Raw genomic sequence first — 18,317 nt, forward strand, 5'->3', positions numbered from 1 at the left:
TGGTGATGCCCTTATCCTGCCCGCTTGTGATGCTCGCTCCACATCTTCCCCTGCAGCTACCTCAACTCCTTCACCACTGGCCTATTGATGAGAAAATAAAAACATTAAGGAAAGATTAAACACAAGAGAAAAAACAAGAATGAAAAAAAACTAGCAATCGTCATTTGGATCAGTATTGGAAAAAGTTATATATTCATAAAATGGATCATGCCAACTAATATGATGAATTTGTGCAACTAACAAAGCTCATCAGGACAACTGAAGACTACCAGTGTGCAACCTTAAAAAAACTAAGGAAATATACGAGACCTGGCAACTACAAAAAGTTCTAGGGGATGTGCAACAATAAGAAATGATATTGCAACAAGATAACAGCAACTAAAAAAAGGTTTGCAAGGAACTGTTCAATAGCTCATAAACACACAAAAAAACCACATACCTCACCATCTGCTGCGGAAGATGCGACAGCTCCTCCAGCAACTGCTGCCCGCACAAAAAATTGACCAGTGATGTCAACTATGAGATGCCAACTTGTCAACTACAAGATGCCAACTAATGTCAACTGTATTTAGATCAAGATGACCAGAGATGTCAACTACAAGGTTGTTATTGACAAACTAAAAACAAAAATAGTGGTGCGAACGGCTGCATAATTTCATCAGCGTCTAAAAAGTGAGAAACACTTATATTCAGGAATTTACTTACCCTAGAAGATGACTCGGCTCCCTTTCTAAGTGCTGCATGTCTAGTCCGCTTTACAACACGGAACTGATCGGCATCCTAAGAAAAAATAAAAAACATGAGCATGGGAAAAAACAAAAAAATGTTATATGACCCAAACAAAAACAAAAAATGGGCTTGTGTCATCAGCATGCCACTTACCTCAACATCCTCTCCCTACTCAACACTCCGCGCAGGTCGTGGCTGGCGATTAGCAGGACGCTTCGAGTTCCGGCGAAGCGACTGACTTCCAGAACGCTGATTAAGCAAAAAAACATGAAAAAAGGACATTAGCATACGTGCATAAGTTGAAAACAACTCAAAAACACAGAAAAAATGAAAAAAATACATCTTCTTCATTGCCATCCGCATCTCCTCCTATTATAACCATTTTTTCCATGCGGGAGGAAATACAACAAAAGAAAACATAGTTAGAAGACGCGGAAACAAACTATAGAAATCATAGAAGGTTGCTTTGATCTGCAGACATCTACACATAAGCAGGACACATATTGCAAAAAACCAAAAAACATGTGGACAACCAACTACTACAATGATGCAGCCAACTGGGCAGTAAACCTTGTGCAAACTGGACAGCATATAAGCCAACTAACTATTTTCTGCCTAGTTATTACTTGCCAACTGTGGCAAGTAATAACTAGGCAGAAAATAGTTAACTAAAGGCAGCAAGCTCAGTATGATAACTTGTGCAAACTGGAACAAGCAAAAAATGCAAAGCAAAAAATCCAGCAAAACAATTGGGTATACTATATTGAAAAATTAGCAACCATTAGTGCTAATTTGCAAAAATAAGCGTCCCTAGTTGCACACATGAGGGAAAACACATGAAAAAAACCACATCTAGAACAAAAGACTTGCACATTGAGAATATTAAATTGGAAAATTGGCAAGCATTGGTACTAATTTGCGCAATCAAGGGGCCCTAGTTGCACAAAGCAGGAGAAAACACATGAACCACCACAGCCACCACAAGGCTGGCAGATTGGGTAGACTATATTGGAAAACTGGCAAACATTGGTGCTAAATTACACAAACAAGAGTCCCTAGTTGCACACAGGAGAGGGGGAAACAGCAAAGCCAACTAAGTAGAGCAACTAGCGCAAGTGTATAACATATGAACAACCAACTAGTAAAAGTGATGCAAACAACTGAGCAGGCAACTTGTGCAACTGAACACCGTATAGACAACCAACTAGTACAAGCAGTGAGCCAACTGACCAAGACAACTGCTGCAACTGCAGAGCATATGGACAGCCAAGTACTATATGGACGCAGCCAACTGGGGAGAATTTTGTGCAACTAACCACTTAAATCTCTGAACACCAACTACAAAATCAACCAATGCATTGCACACAACATTGCACACATTTAATACAACTTGCAGAATGACTAAGAATCATGAATAGATCTCAAACCCCTGCAAAATTGAACGGAACACGAACTAAACAGCCAAATCGCCTCTAAAATCGCGCAACGGGCGCCGTGGACATGCATCCCTTCTACCTAACGACTACCACGTACCCTGGCCAACTACACGTTGACCCTGGCCAGCCACCCCGTGCCGTGAACTACGCCTCCTTGTAGATCCGGATCACCGTTGGGCGCGTGCTACCAGATAGGAGAAGGGAACTCAACGTGACCAAAATCAAGGATAAGCGGGGGTAGTTCGCGCCGTTCCCGAACCCTAGAGAGCATTCCCCTCACATTTCGGCACCATCCGCGCTCCACGAGATAGATAGAGGGAGGAGAAGCATGTAGAAGTGGAGGGCGAGCATACCTCCGACGGCGAGGAGCAGCAGTGATTCCCCCGCGAGGAGAACCACCCGCGGTTCCGCCGCCGACCTGAGCACTCCGCCGCGATGCCCCGTTCGGTGGAGAGGATGACGAGGAGGAAGACGAAGACGGAATGGGGAGAGAGCACGCTACGGGCGAGGGATTTCAGGCACGGATTTCGAAAACCGCCGCCCACGACCCCCACTACTCCCCTCCTCTACCGCTTACAGGTGGGCCTGCCCACGTCCGGATATGGACAACCGCCCACGACCGGGGCGCGGGGCCGATCCAGACCAGGTGGCACCTGGCGGATCCGGGCACGATCGTTGGCGCGATCGTGCGGCCAGGAGTCAGCCGCCCGTTTCTGTTAGATGGTGGTCGGCCGCTTTTTAGATTTTAGGTACAAGTTATTACAATCTGACAAGCCTGACTCGTTGCGATCGGCCCCTACAATTGCACCGGCTAACTTTCGTTACGTCCGGCTCAAGGAACAGAACGAGGCAGGAAAAAAGCATGCACCTAGGTACACGAGCCGTGCCCATGACGGCGGGGACGCGGATCGCAACCTGTGCCGCCGCCGGGCGACACGGGCACCTGCTGCTCCGCTCGCTGAGGTGTGAACTGTGAAGTGCCCTGCTCAGCCCGATGATTCAGGGGAGGAGAAGCAGCGCACGCCGCCATGTCGGGCGCCAAGGGAGCCCGCCGCGTCGCCGTCTGACGGAAGGTAAAAAGCCGACAGCATGAATATGCACGGGGGCAGGGGCGTCACATACGTGCGACACGCAAGTGCCGCGCGCAGCCCTCGCCAAGCGTACGAGCAAGATTTGTAAGAGCCGGCAACCAAGCTAAGCTCGCTCTGCGACCCACGTTTGCGTGGACCAGCGCTCGGGTTCTTCTGGTGCACGTACTATGATTCTACCCTGCTATCTTAGGGTCTGTTTGGTTCCAAATAAGTCACCAACTTATAAGTCAAAAAGTGAAAAAAGTGACTTATTTTACCAAGCACACCCAACTTATAAGTCATAAGTTGCTCCACCCCAACTTAAAACTTATAAGCCACCCCCTTTTGCGTGAGTCCCACCATCTTTACATAAAACAACAAGATGGAAAGGTGTGGTCAGGTGACTTATAAGTCAGGTGACAACCAAACAGGCGTGACTTATAAATCACTGGTTTTAAATCACCTAACTTATAAGTCAGGTGACTTATTGGAACCAAACAGGCCCTTAGTCCACACCCAAGTCATCCACCAGCTACCATCAAGATCAAACCAAGCAGTGAATTAGGAGTACTTGCTTCCCTTTTTTTCTTTTTTTTTGCGGGGGAGTACTTGCTTTTCCTTGATCACTAGTACTAGTACTTCGGAGGATACACAGTGGCGGGAGGTCCCTCTCCGCGTCCTGCACGGCAGCTACTAGCGATTCGTGGCAAGCCTCGGTGTCGTTATCTTCTTCCCATTCTGTCTGCCCGGTTTCACTCCACCTAACTGTTGCCGCGGGCCTCCTTGGGCCGTTCCTTGTCCAGGTGCACAAGGCCTGGCAAACGGGCCGCCTTGCGCCATCCAAACAGGCTGCCTGGCAAACGGGCTCTTATGCCGCAAGTATGCGGCATAAGAGCATCTCCAACAGGCGCCCAAAAAGAGCTCCGCGCACTAAAAGTTCGTTTTTAGGCACCCAACAGCTCCAGCAGATGCTGTAGCGCTAAAAAGTTTTGGGCGCGCGCTGAAAAACGCTATCGCGCGCAGCATATTTGGGCTTCGGATTGAGCGCGCTTCACAAATTGCACTGTCTACTTTTTGGGCGCGTGTCTTTGGGCGTCTGCTAAAGCAATGTTGGTCCCGGCGCACTAAAAGTATTAAAGTGGCGCGCTATAACTTTTATTGGGCGCGAGATTTTTATGCGGTTGTTGGAGATGCTTTAAGAGCATCTCAAACAGCTGCCAATTCTCAAAAAAAAAAATCTCCAACAGCTGCCCAATTATTGCCTAAAAAACAGCTGCCCTATTATAGAGCATTAAAAAAATCAGTCGAAACAAAATTTAGAGTACAAAAAATAATTTTTAGGGCACTCAAAAATGGTCTTTTAACATCTGCCTTAAAACGGAGCACTCATCCACACATTGTTTTTCGAACAAACCTCCAAACTAGTTGATGACATTGTATACTTCAATATATTCAGACAGTGTTGTGCACCTGGACATGGCCTATTGATTACTTCCAAACATTCAGATGTTTAAACATGCAACGATCTAAACATCCAGACATCCAAACTTAAACATAGTATTCCTACGGACACACTACACATCTACACACATACTACTCGTCATTTGTCAGGCTGTGTGTCGACAATGTTGCAAAGCGCCATGGTCTCCTCCTCAGAGGTATTGAACTCCTCAATCTCGTTCTTGTTTTTGCGCTCATTGTCTCTCTTTTCGAACCACTCTGCTTCTGCCTACATGAGGTGCGGATTTTCCGCAGTGGCCTTTGCCATCACCACCTCATCGTTCTCCCGGGTGTCCTGACACTCTAGGACGATGCGAGTGTCCCTCTTCACCGCACATGATACAATATGCATTGGCGGACCGTTGAACTCCGCTGCCTCCCGGGATTCGATTTCCGGGAAGTTCATCTTGCTCCCCGTCCGGCCGAACCACCAACACACGATGTTGAACGCGGGCGGGGCGATATTCGTTGTGTCGAAGGTACCAAGCCAGTGGCACTGGTCGTCGCACTGTAGCTCGGTGATCGTAGCGGCCAAAGTCTCGTAGTCGGATGCCACGAATATCTTGCTCTTCAGCGCGCGTTTCGACGACATCCTCGACGGTGGGGTGGCGGGATCCGGCGAATTCAGTGGCAAGCGGTGCAGCGGTGGCATGATCGCCCAGATTCGGCCGCGCGACAGTGGTGGAGGTGGTGATCAAATAGGCACTGCGGCGAGCGATTGGGTCGATGTGGCAATGCGACGACGACAAGGGATGGTCTATCCGGCAGCGGCGCGGTGCGGCGGTCATGAAATCGACCGGTTCTGGCTGGATTTGGTAGCGGCTGCAACACAGGAGGGGGAGCGACGAGCGCGTAGTTGCGGCGGTAAATGTCTGGGGGCGGTTGGCTACTCTTGTTTTCGTTTAGCGGGAGGAGGGTTGTTGTCGTCTATTTGCAGTACACATGGTTGTATTTTTGGCTGACCAGAAATTTTGGAGCAAATTTTATAAATAGGGAAGCTGTTGGAGCGCCCCTTTAAGCTCAAAATACCCTAAAAAAGGTTACACTCTATTACAGGGCAGCTTAATACTTAATAAAAATGACATAAGGCTATATGTTTGCGCATCCCTACATGTTCTTTCTTTCTTCCTTCTAATTTTCCCTCCCATCTCTAACTTTTTTGAACGGTTTTTCCTAAAAACCAGCTGCATCGCACTTGTTATTGACTTTTTAAATAAAATTTTGTTTTGTTTGGTAAGTCAAGTCAGTACATATGTATGTAATAAATGTTTACCAGTTAAATCTATTTTTACACAATCAGAATAATATAAGAAGGTAAATCAGAGACTAACGTAATACTCCCTCGAATCGAAAAAAAGTGTCTCAACTCTGAACTATGGTTGAACCTCAGCTTTGAATAAGGTTGGTTCAATCTTAGTTCAAAACTGAGACACTTTTTTTCTGATCGGACGCCGTAATTTAAAAGCGTGGACTATGTTTTATGAAAAAGAAATTTGATAGGGTTATTATAAAAAAAAGACAGAAAAGAAATTTGATTGCTCGGGTCGGGTGGATCTTTCCTCGCTCCTCCCTTCGTCCCATCAGTAATGTCGGGTCAGAGTCTCGAAGTTAATGGGGATAGACGAACACTGACTGCTCGGTGGCCCCGGCAAAAGATCAAATCTACCGGAGGTATCTACCGATTGGCCGTCGTGCATCCAGCCCGCGCTGCGCTGCCGCCAGCCTCAGAAACGCAAACCGCGCCACGCAGCCGCAGCCGCGCACACACACATTTACGCCCGCGCGCGCCTCACAGTTACTTCACCTACTGCTTCCACGGCTCCGGCCTCCGGCCACGTCGCGAGGGCAAGGGCAGCCACATATATGGCGGAATGCGCCGCAGCGGCAGGCCACGCTCACCTCGCAGCCACCATAGGCGAGCCCCTTCCATCTCCTTCCCTTGCTCCCCCTAACGTGTCCGCCTCTTCCCCCAACCGTCCCCCACCTCCCCCCATCTTTTAATCTCCCACCGCCCCCGGCCTCGTTATATTGGGGTCAGCAAGGCAGCAGACAACCGGTGTTGCCAAGGGCTCAAGAATCATTGCTGTTCTAGCTAGCTTCCTTTGGCCTGCGTAATTAGTGTGGGTTGCTTGATCTGCTGCATGGCTTACTCCGGCGACGTCGAGGAGGTGCCGGAGCACGGCGCGGCTCACCCGGCCGAGGCATGCACGGGCGGCTTGGCGGAGGAAAGCCGGCCGGTCGCGGCCGACGCTACGTCCTCCGATCACCATGCGGCGGGGGCGGCGCAAGATCAAGCTGGAAGAATGTCTACGTCCAAGGAGAAGCGGGAGGCGGGGAAGCTGCTGCAGCCAGCGGACAAGGAGGAGGAAGGGGAGACCGCGCGGGAAAGGCTGAAGCGGCACAGGCGGGAGATGGCGGGGAGGGTGTGGGTGCCGGAGATGTGGGGGCAGGAGAAGCTGCTCAAGGACTGGATGGACTGCTCCGCCTTCGACCGCCCGCTCGTGCCGGCCGGCTTGCTCACTGCGCGCCGGGCGCTCGTGGCCGAGTCCTGCGCGCGCCGCCCGGCCCCGGCACCACCTGCCAGCTCCAGCCCTCTCCGGGTGCAAGACGGCTGCTCCTGAGCTACTGCTTCACCTCTACATCTACATGCACATATATGCCTAGCTTCTTCTTGCTCAAATAAGATACTGTCCTTCTTGTTTCCGAGTTATGAAGGTCGATCTTTTTGTGGTTTAATGGTGACGATGTGAAGATTACATTTACATTTCAGCTTATTTAGCTTATACTACCAATAATTTCAGAAACAACCATCTCGATGCGGTACGATTGATGCAAAATTTTAGCTAGTGATGATCGACCGAGGAGCGTTGTTCTCCAAGTCTCTGTAGATAGATGTGTATGTTGTGCTTGATGATGTTGCTAGTACTGTTAAGAGCCATATCATATGTAGTAGCTACCACCTTTGATTAGACAGTTCGGTGAAAAAAAATTCTATGGACTTTAACGAGTCAATACGATTGGGTTGCTGGTATAGATCGCCATAAAGCTCAGGATCGAATTAATTTGTGCTCGTTGTTTCGTCCAGGTGAACCTTTTCAACACTAGTGACGTGGTTTCATGCCATTCTTTCGTTTCTTCTTCTCCTTTTGAGGAACAGATTCTCGCCTCTTTCGTTGGTTGTAAGTGGCCACTGCTCGTTTGGCATTAACCACGTGACCTAGCTAGTACATGCTGCGCGCATACCCTTGCTAGTACTACCTAGTAGCTAGTATGTACTGTAATTCGAAACTACTCTGCGGCCGGCACTCTGCCCGATTTGCAGACGACACTTCATCCAGCGGCCCTGGTCTTGCACACACTTGGTTCAAACTGTACAGGAATCTTTGCTAGCCAATTGCTGCTTCTAGAAGTTCCCTCCGTTTTTATTTACTCTGCATATTAGAGTTGACTGAAGTCAAACTTCGTAAAGTTTGACCAAGTTTATAGAAAAAATTATAAACATTTACAGTAACAGATCTATATGATGTGAAAGTACATTCAATAATAAATCCAATAGTATTGATTTGTTATTGTATAATTTAATATTTTTATTTATAAACTTGATCAAAGTTTATAAAGCTTGACTTTGACCAAAACTAATATGCGGACTAAATAAAAACGAAGGGAGTATCTGCCTGCGTGGTCAGTTTGATATGATCGTGGAGTAAGGTGTGCCGCGTACTGAATCGGCCTGTAGGACTCTTGTTGGCCTGCTACTACATCATGCGTGTGCTTCTTTTAGAATTTATTAAGTGTGGAAATCCGCACAGTAGTTACCAACCACTTAATTAGATGACTCTGAACATATACGTATGCAACCACACATTGTGACTGCACAACCATTCTTATTTGCATAGAGATAATCACAGCCCTGCTGAGTTCATTCGAGATTTACCAGCCCTGTGTTGCAAAAAAAAAAAAAACAGAGAGAGAGATTTTTTTTGCTCCTAGGTGCATATGCACCCATTGTCGAAAACACACATTTTGAAAAGTTGAAAAATTCGGAACAAAAATCCCGCGTGTATATCCGGACATTTTATGTCCGTTCACAAGGTTTCAGTGAAAAACGACGTTTTTTGTGGCTTGTGTAAAAAAGATAAAGAAATGCCTCGTGAATAGTTAGAATGAAGCATCAGAAATTGTCTTTTTTACACAAGCCACAAAAAACGTCGTTTTTCACCGAAACCTTGTGAACGGACATAAAATGTCCGGATATACACGCGGGATTTTTGTTCCAATTTTTTAACTTTTCAAAATGTGTATTTCGACAATGGGTGCATATGCACGTAGGAGCAAAAGGGACTTTCGACTAGATAGATAGTTAACTTGTATGTAGAACAATGCAGCAACTCTTCTGCAAACCTAACCAAGCATTTATTCACGGAAATAAAAATAACTAATGTGGTGCATAACAAGGAATGATGTTTGTACGACTTTGTGTTTGCCGGCTTATTTTTTAAGTGTGCATGGTTGTGTTGGTTGTGTGCAATCTAGTCATGCTAAGGTCGGTTGTGAAATTCCTTTTGATAGTATTCCCTTCATGCGACACTATAAGTCAATAAAATCACTCTTTATCGAAGAAAAAACAAAGAACGCCGCATTGTATTTCATAGTATTTGTCTTATTGGGGACAAGTATTTTTCATATGCGTGCACAAGTTTGCACATGAAATTCCAATACTGTACTTCTTTCCTTTTACATTTCCTTGTTGAATATTCAACGCTTTTGAGGTATTACTTCCATAATTTTACATTAAGTCACGCTAATAATATTACAACACAAATAAAAAAGTATGAACATTATTAATACATAATTTATATATCCAATATTACAGACTGTTGAGGGAATAATTAATGATTACCGAGAAAACCCACTTATCCTGACTAAGCACACTCGAAGCAGATCAAGATCAAGTCAATACAAGTTGTATTTGTCATCAACAATTCAACAAATGGAAAAAGATGGGAAGATCGAGTTAGTGAGAGAAGGAGAAACAAAGAAGCCCAAGTGAAGAATGAAGCCCAAGAAGAAAGCCCATCAAGGCAAAAGGGTTGTCTACTCAACCATAGACACATGGGCCAAGATTAGCTCTAATACCCTTCCCACATACCATCTTAAGGGTAGCCTTGGTCATTTGGGAGTGGGATCCGAGGAGCCTCGCCCAACTCGTACCTACAACCACCTTCGCTCGACGCTTTTCTAACATAGTACTAGATCGTGCTCCATTTGTACAAACAAACCTATTAAAATACATTGACGTGCAAATATTGTAAGTGTACGGTGACCTACGTCATAAGACCATCGTTCACACCCCCAATTAAATATTTTTCGTTCTCTCCTTACTAGCGACACCTGCCATACTCTCGAATTCAACCGTGTGGCTAAAGCCACCCCTAGTCAAAAGTTGTTTTCATAACAATAACATTGGTGTTAACCATGAGAGGTGATGAGTGGTATTGACACTCTTTTTTACCACATTTCAACCGGTTATTTTTGGTGATCATCCCTTCAACTTGCTCATTAATCGCTAATAAGTGCAAATCTCCTTTTTATTTTATTGTTATATAATTTGGTGTTCACCAAAGGAGATAAAAGAGAAAATGATGAGCGATACGACCACAGGCGCTCGTATCCGTGGTAGTACCACACGGCGCCACGTGCGCGATGTCATCCTAAACAACTTTAATGAAGGGGCCAAAGTCCAATTCGCAACAGAGGAGCCCTGAAATCCTATTCCGCCCATGAGCACTACACAAAGGAGAAGTAGGTAGCACTACATAAAGGAGAAGTAGGTAGCACTACATAAAGGAGAAGTAGGTAGCACTACATAAAGGAGAAGTAGTTGATTGCCAAGTTAGATAGTGGCAACCTTCACCTTCACAAAGTTGGCATCGCCCTCGACAGAAATAAGCTTCCAATTGCCAAATTCTTAGGCGAGGTGCTCGTCCTCAAGTTTGATAACACCTGCATTCACAAAGCCGAACATGTTGCACAGAGCTTGCAAAGTAACACCAAAGTAATGACCTCAGAGGGTAAAGCTGCATGCGTGTTCGAAGGAGCTTGAGAAGGCCAAACCCTGGATTAATCCGGACAAAAAGACCGCAGAAAACCGTCATAAAATGGATCCATCATGGCCCGTCGTGTCATACATTATGGAACTTATGCCGGCACTAGGCGCACAAATGTCTGCAAGAGAAAATGTTCCCATTGGCCCATGAGGATGCCAATTCCTTTGAGTTGAGATGTATGTGACATCCTACTTAATATAAATGATAGACTACTCATATCAATAAGGCACACTGTTAGGGCATATTTCTCCCTTAGTAGTTTTGGTGGTTGATGACAATGCTTTTGCGGACTAATCGTGTGCATTGAGTATTTCACATAATCTATCTTATGGCACAAAGACGATTCGAACCCCTCGGAATGTTTATGAAGACGGTGTTTTTCTTGCGTGTTATTTTTGGTGGACTTGAGTCGTAGGAACACCGTACTATTAAGAGAGGGTTCGCTTCGGAAAGGTTTGGGTGGAATCAACACGTACAGAGTCACTTTGCATCCTATTTCCTTCCCGGGAACTGAGCTTGTCTTTCCTTCTTGCTTGGGATTTTTAGAACAGCATAAGCGGTAGTACCGCTCTAGCGGTACTGCCGCAGTTCAGTGCGGTCCCTACTTCCGCTTGTCTTTTGTGTTCCATAAAAGAGCGGTAGTAGAGCGGCAGTTCAGCGCGGTAGTACCGCTCCAACAGTACTATGCCGTAACTGCCACCCCACTGCCATAGGTTTACTGGGCATGCTGAGGCTAAGTGGAAGTACCGCTCCGCGGCGCGGTAGTACCGCTCCGGCAGAACTACCGCTGTCTTCTACCGCATGTAGTACCGCTTGTTGTTTGTGTTCGGGAATGCTCAGTCCCTCGCGCGGAAGTAGAGCGGCAGTTGTTAGCGGTAGTACCCCCTAGGGCGGCACTAGTGCCCTACCTTCCTCTACTACCGCGGGTTCCGGCTGTTGTTCAACACCACGTGATAGTACCGATGGTGGGAGCGGTAGTACCGCACCGGCGGCATTATCGCCTCCCCGATCTGTTCAATTGAACTCAGTGGCTAGAACTTCCATGCGAGAGTAAGTACCGCTCACCCGAGCGGTACTACCGCTTGTGCACGGGCTGTGGATTGATGATCCACAAGTATAGGGCATCAATCGTAGTCCTTTCGATAAGTAAGAGTGTCGAACCCAACGAGGAGCAGAAGGAAATGACAAGCGGTTTTCAGCAAGGTATTTTCTGCAGGCACTGAAATTGTCGGTAACAGATAGTTTGGTAGCAATATAATTTGTAACAAGTGACATGTAGCGAAAGTAACAATAAGTGCAGCAAGGTAGCCAAATCCTTTTTGTTGCAAAGGACAGGCCGGAACGGTCTCTTATATTAAGTAAAATGTTCTTGAGGACACACGGGAATTTCATCTGGTCACTTTCATCATGTTTGTTTGATTCGCGTTCGCTACTTTGATAATTTGATATGTGGGTGGACCTGTGCTTGGATGTTGTTCTTAATTGAACAAGCCTCCCACTTATGATTAACCCCTCTCGCAAGCATCCGCAACTACGAAAGAAGAATTAAGGTAAAATCTAACCATATCATTAAACCTATGGATCCAAATCAGCCCCTTACGAAATAGAGCATAAACTAGGGTTTAAGCTTCTGTCACTCTATATCTAATAACTACTCCACAATGCATTCCCTTAGGCCTAAAGATGGTGAAGTGTCATGTAGTCGAAGTTCACATAAGAAGCGATCCACTTTTTTTCATCGGTTTCAGGGGAAGACCAAAGATCTTGAACACCACTAAGGGATTCACAACATACACATCATCAAAATATCGAACGAGTACCAAATTCACATGATTACTTATGACAAGACTTCTCCTGTGTCCTCAGGAACAAAAGCAACTACTCACAGGAGAAGTGCTCAGGCGCTCCGTCCCGAAAGTCTTCCATTTTTTTCTAGGTCAAATGGGCTTATGTACCAGAAGATGGGTACCGGCGGCTGGCCACGGGCCCCACTACCCACTAGGGCGTGTTGGGGGGGGGGGGGGTAGGCGTGGCCTGGTGCCTAGTGGGCACCTGGGTGGCCCCCCTGGTATTTATTTTCTCCAATAATTTTTATATATTCTAAAATAAATCTCCGTAAAATTTCAGCTCAGTTGGAGATGTGCAGGATAGGTATCTCTGACATAGCTTTTTCAGGTCCAGAATTCCAGCCGCCGCTAATCCCCCTCTTTGTATAAACCTTGCATATTATGAGAGAAAAGACATTAGAATTACTCCACAAAGTGTTATATTTAATGAAAACACTATAAATAACAGTAGGAAAACATGATGCAAAATGGACTTATCATGGGTGCATAACGGTTGGATTTTGTCCCCCACTATATAAATAAGTCATCTTTCCCAAGTTGACTTTCCTCTTCCTCCCCCAAGCTCCATTGTTGCTGACAAGCTCATTCTAGCCCGATCTCTATCCCTAGCCAATCAAACTTGTTGATTCTTTAGGGATTGCTCGAGAAGGCCTAGATGTACACTTCCACCAAGAGAAATTTGATTCCCTCACTAATCCCTTGTGGATCTTGTCACTCTTGGGTATTTGAGCACCCTAGACGGTTGAGGTCACCTCGGAGCCATATTCCATTGTGGTGAAGCTTCGTGGTGGTGTTGGGAGCCTCCAATTCGGTTGTGGAGAGAGCCCCAACCTTATTTGTAAAGGTCCGGTCACCGCCTTCAAGGGCACCACTAGTGGAATCACGGTATCTCGCATTGTGTGAGGGTGTGAGGAGAATACGGTGGCCCTAGTGGCTTCTTGGGGAGCATTGTGCCTCCACACCGCTCCAACGGAGACATACTTTCTCTCAAAGGAAAGGAACTTCGGTAACACATCCTCGTCTCCCTCGACCCCACTTGTGGTTATCTCTTACCTTTACTTTGTGCAAGATTTACTTGTGTTGTTTATCTTGCTTGCTTGTGGTGTTGTTATTGCTAGCATCATATAGGTTGTTCACCTAGTTGCATATTTAGACAACCTATTTGTTGTTAAACCTAAATTGTTAAGAAAAGCTAAAAATTGGTAGTTGCCTATTCACCCCCCTCTAGTCAACCATATCAATCCTTTCAATTGGTATCAGAGCCTCGTCTCTTTTAAGGGTTGCACCACCCGAAGAATATGGTTGACGAGATGAGGAAGTGCCAGAGGATGTGGAATTGAACTCGATCACCCGAGATGACTTAAATGAAGCTATGGCTTCACTTAAGACGTCTATGATGGCCGAGGTCAAGTCCATGCTTAAAGAATTACTTGACGGGTTGAAAACTACTCCCGATCCATTGCTTGTGGTTAATCCCACCGCATCAAAGCCGGAGGCCAATTCCGGCAAGGAAGCGGCTAAAGGTACTCAAACCTCCTCCCCTTAAAACAAGAATGGGACGGGAACCTTTGCATCGGTTCCCCCTCCCGCGGTCTATGGAGGATCGATCCCTACACCGCATATTAACAACCTTGGTCCTCCTAAACTTGTGAAGGGTGATTCCGCTAATTGGGTTTTTCGTATCAAGTCTCATTTGAATCACAGCTCAAGTAATCTTTGGAGAATCATCGAGCAAGGATTCTACCCGCATGATCCAAACAACCTCACTCCAAGAGAAGAGGCGGACAATCAATACAATCAGTCCGCATTGTTCATCCTCCAATCCGCGGTGCCTCCCGAAGATCTATCTCACTTGCGCCCCTTCTCTCGTGCAAAGGATTGTTGGGAACATATCATATCTTTGTACAAGGGGAGCTCTAGTATTCAAGGTCCAACTTTGAGGTGGTTCTTGGTGAGGCCGATGAGTTTATGATGATTGAAGATGAGGATCCTTGTGATCTCTATCAAAGATTGACAACTCTTGTGGTCACTCTTCAATATCATGGGAGCAAGGATACGGATGACAATTGGATCAAGCGCAAGTTTCTCAAGACCATCATGCCATTCAATAAGGCCATGTCCTCCGTGATGTGTCAAAGGCCGAACTTCCATACCTTTTCTTCAAGTGAGGTGTTGGATGAGTTTATTGCCATGAACATCATGAACAGGACTACCGACAACACTCTAGCTCGTGTCCAAGGGTCAAGGAAGGCCTCCACCAACCTTGCTTTGAAGGCCAAGGCAATTTCAGAAGAAGAAGAAGAGGAGGAAGAAGTGAGTTATCCCAAAGACACCAAATATGCTTACCATGAGCACATGGCTCTTACTTCAAGGCAATTTTGGGGCAACAAGAGGAACTCAAGGCCTAACTTCTCCAAGAACAACTCAAGTGCCTCAAAGGGAAAGCAACGTGTGAGAACTTGCTACAATTGTGGCAATGTGAGTCACTTTGTGGTGGATTGCCCCTATGAAAAGAGGGAAGACAATGGTGGCAAGCTTATCCACAAGGACAAGGCCAAGTCCTTCCCAAACAAGAACAACTTCACCGAGAAAGTGCCTCAAAAGGGGTCGGTGGCACAAGAAGAGTACCTCTCCGATGATGATGATGATGAAGATACAAGTAGTGAAGGAATGGCAACGACCACCGGGGCCATTGCCACCTCTTCCCCAACCAAGGTGTCTCTGTTCGATGCCCCAACGAGAACCTCATTGCCAAGCGCCTCATGGCCAAAGGTACCAACAAGGTAACCTCCAACATCAAAACTTCCATCACTACTACTACTTCGTTGTTGGATTGTGTGGATAATCATGTGGCGGCAAAGGTGGATGCGAACGAATTTGATAAGTTCTTGAGTAAGATAAGAGGTGAGACCAATAAGCATTTTGTTTCTCTCTTGGAACAACTTGGTGAGGCCAATGATATCATTGAGTCTCATGAGGATACCATTACTAAGTTAGAAGGGCATAGTTGTGACTATGCTGATGAGATCACGAATCTTTCCATTGCTCTTGAGGAAGAGCGACGTCTTCGTTTGGCTTTTGAGGAGTCACACAATGTTGATCTTGCTAAACTAAAAAAGGATCTTGATCATGCTATTGTTCTTACTCATGTGCTTAAATCCGAGAAGGTTGCACTTGGGATTGGCCATGATAGACTCAAGGAAGGGTTTGACACTCTTGACAAAGCTCACAAGGTCTTGAAGGGTGTTCATGCCTCTCTCAAGGAGTCTCATGATCAACTCCAAGTGAAGCTAACCAAGGAGATTTCCACATGTCCTCCTTTTGTTTTAATTGATAACGCCCATTCTACTAACCCTTGTTGTGAGCATGTGCATCTTGTGGAGGAGAATACCAAGTTGAAAGAGCAACTTGAGAAGCACCTTGTGACTTGCATGCAAAGTGAGAAGAGCTAAATGACCTTTTGAGCAATCAAAAGGAAGTTGTGGCAAAGGAAGGACTTGGGTTTGTACCCAAGTCAAAGAAGAAGAAGAAGAAGAACAAGACCAAGCAACCTCTCCACTTAAGGAAGCCTTTGTCAAGGCGGGGGAGGGTGCTCATGAGAATAAGAAGGACAAGGAAGTGGGTGGTAATGCCAAGAAGGGCAAGACCATCCCTACCAACAAAGTCGGCGACTTTAACCCCTCATATGTTTTATGCCATGCTAGTGATGGGCATCTTTATGCCAAATTTGTTGGTTCTTCTTATGAGTACATCGAATGGTCTATTTGGGTTCCTAAGACCCTTGTTGATAACATCAAAGGACCCATTAAAAATGAGTACCTAAATCCAAGCATTAATCTCTTGTAGGACTTTGCTTCCGGTGGGGTACGGTTGCTTGATATTGGAGCAACAAATCATATCACCGGGAGCAAGGACTTGGTGGTGGACGTGCAAGAAATCCCATCTATGCCCTCCCATGTCCAATTCGGTGATGCTTAAACTTCTAAGGTATTGGGTCTCGACAAGGTGGTCATCTCACAAGATGTATCTATTAAGAAGGTCATGCTTGTTGAGTCCCTTGCATACAATTTATTCCGTTCGTCAACTTGCACTCATGGGCTTTGCAACATTCTTTGATCTTGATACCGTGGCCCTCTTGTGGAGCAAGACACTTAAGGTAGCCTTTGTTGGGCATGTCAAGAACGGTCTCTACGTGGTTAACTTTTCAGAGCGACCTACTAAGACCGCGACATGTGGTGTCTACTATGCAACTATATTCTTGCATGATGAGGACATGACAACCATTGACCTGTTAGAGTCGAGGACGAATCCCTTTCAAGAGAGGGAGGATGATGAGGACATGACAACCATCTATACATCCTTGGTCATCAAAGGAGAAATCATAATATTTTGTGTCAAACGAACACACTGCCAGCTGAACGCTAACTTAAGTTTATACTATAATCTTGAACACATGGCTGCACTTTCATCTGCTTTGTTGTGGGCTGAAATCAGGTGCAATATCAAATAAGGCCAAACACATTTCAGTCCATGCAAAACAATGTTTTATGGTGAAGAAACAAAGTTAGGAGTTCATGAAGAAATAAGTTGCCTGCTGAAGAAACATTGTTCCGATTCTGACGAAACAATGTTTTGCACAAGTTTGGATATCCTAACTTGCGAAAGGTTTCCAGAACTCTAGTTTGCTACTGAAGGAAACATTGTTCGACCCTAGTGAACAATGTTTGGTCGGTGTATGATTGCACGACGTATTGCTCTTCATGCATAGGCACGTATATATGATGTACAAAGGTGGGCCACGGACCTCAACTATACAAGGAACTAGGAGGCGGGCCCAATACACAATATGCACATAACACATATACTCAACACCCCCCCGCAGTCGAAGCGGCACCACGGCTGACGCAAAGACTGGACCGGAACTCCTCAAATGACGCCGTAGGCAAGCCCTTGGTCATGATATCGGCAAATTGTTGGGAAGTAGGGACGTGTAAAACATGAATATGGCCAAGGGCCACCTGTTCCCGAACAAAATGAATATCCAAGTCAATATGCTTGGTCCGTCGATGATGCACCGGGTTAGCGAAGAGGTAGACCGCCGAGACATTATCGCAGTAGACCACCGTGGCACGGTCAACAGGACAAGAGAGCTCCTGAAGTAGCTGGCGAAGCCACGAACACTCGGCGACGACGTTGGCCACCGCACAATACTCAGCCTCAGCACTGGAACGAGAGACCGTAGGCTGCCGCCTGGAGGACCACGAGATAAGTGAGGGTCCAAGGTAGACACAATAGCCCGAAGTGGAGCGACGTGTATCAGGGAAGCCCGCCCAGTCTGCATCAGAGTAGGCGGTGAGGGCGGTGTCGGCGGAGGCATGAAGCGTGATGCCAAGATCCATAGTGCCACAGATATAGCGGAGAATCTGCTTGACGGTAGCCCAATGAACGTCTCGAGGATCATGCATATGAAGACACACCTGCTGCACAACATACTGGATCTCCGGTCGAGTCAGAGTGAGGTACTGGAGAGCACCAACGATAGACCGATAGAAAGCAGCATCTGAAGCAGGAGAACCATCCATGGAAGAAAGCTTGGCCTTCGTATCAACAGGCGTAGCGCTGGGCTTG

At 46.2% G+C, this 18,317-nt stretch overlaps 1 protein-coding gene across 1 annotated transcript; it reads left to right on the forward strand.

Moving 5' to 3' along the window:
- Nucleotides 1–6,529: 6,529 nt before the first annotated feature.
- On the forward strand, nucleotides 6,530–7,539 carry LOC109744484 (uncharacterized). The gene has a single exon (XM_020303608.4). The coding sequence runs from the start codon at nucleotides 6,877–6,879 to the stop codon at nucleotides 7,354–7,356; it is 480 nt and encodes a 159-aa protein (XP_020159197.1). The 5' UTR covers nucleotides 6,530–6,876; the 3' UTR covers nucleotides 7,357–7,539.
- Nucleotides 7,540–18,317: the final 10,778 nt, after the last annotated feature.

This window comes from Aegilops tauschii, chromosome 2, assembly GCF_002575655.3.
Source record: "Aegilops tauschii subsp. strangulata cultivar AL8/78 chromosome 2, Aet v6.0, whole genome shotgun sequence".
In the NCBI taxonomy this organism is placed as follows: domain Eukaryota; kingdom Viridiplantae; phylum Streptophyta; class Magnoliopsida; order Poales; family Poaceae; genus Aegilops; species Aegilops tauschii.

Excerpts from the sequence above, each read along its gene's own strand:
- LOC109744484 (XM_020303608.4), top strand. The coding sequence starts at position 6,877 with ATGGCTTACTCCGGCGACGTCGAGGAGGTGCCGGAGCACGGCGCGGCT.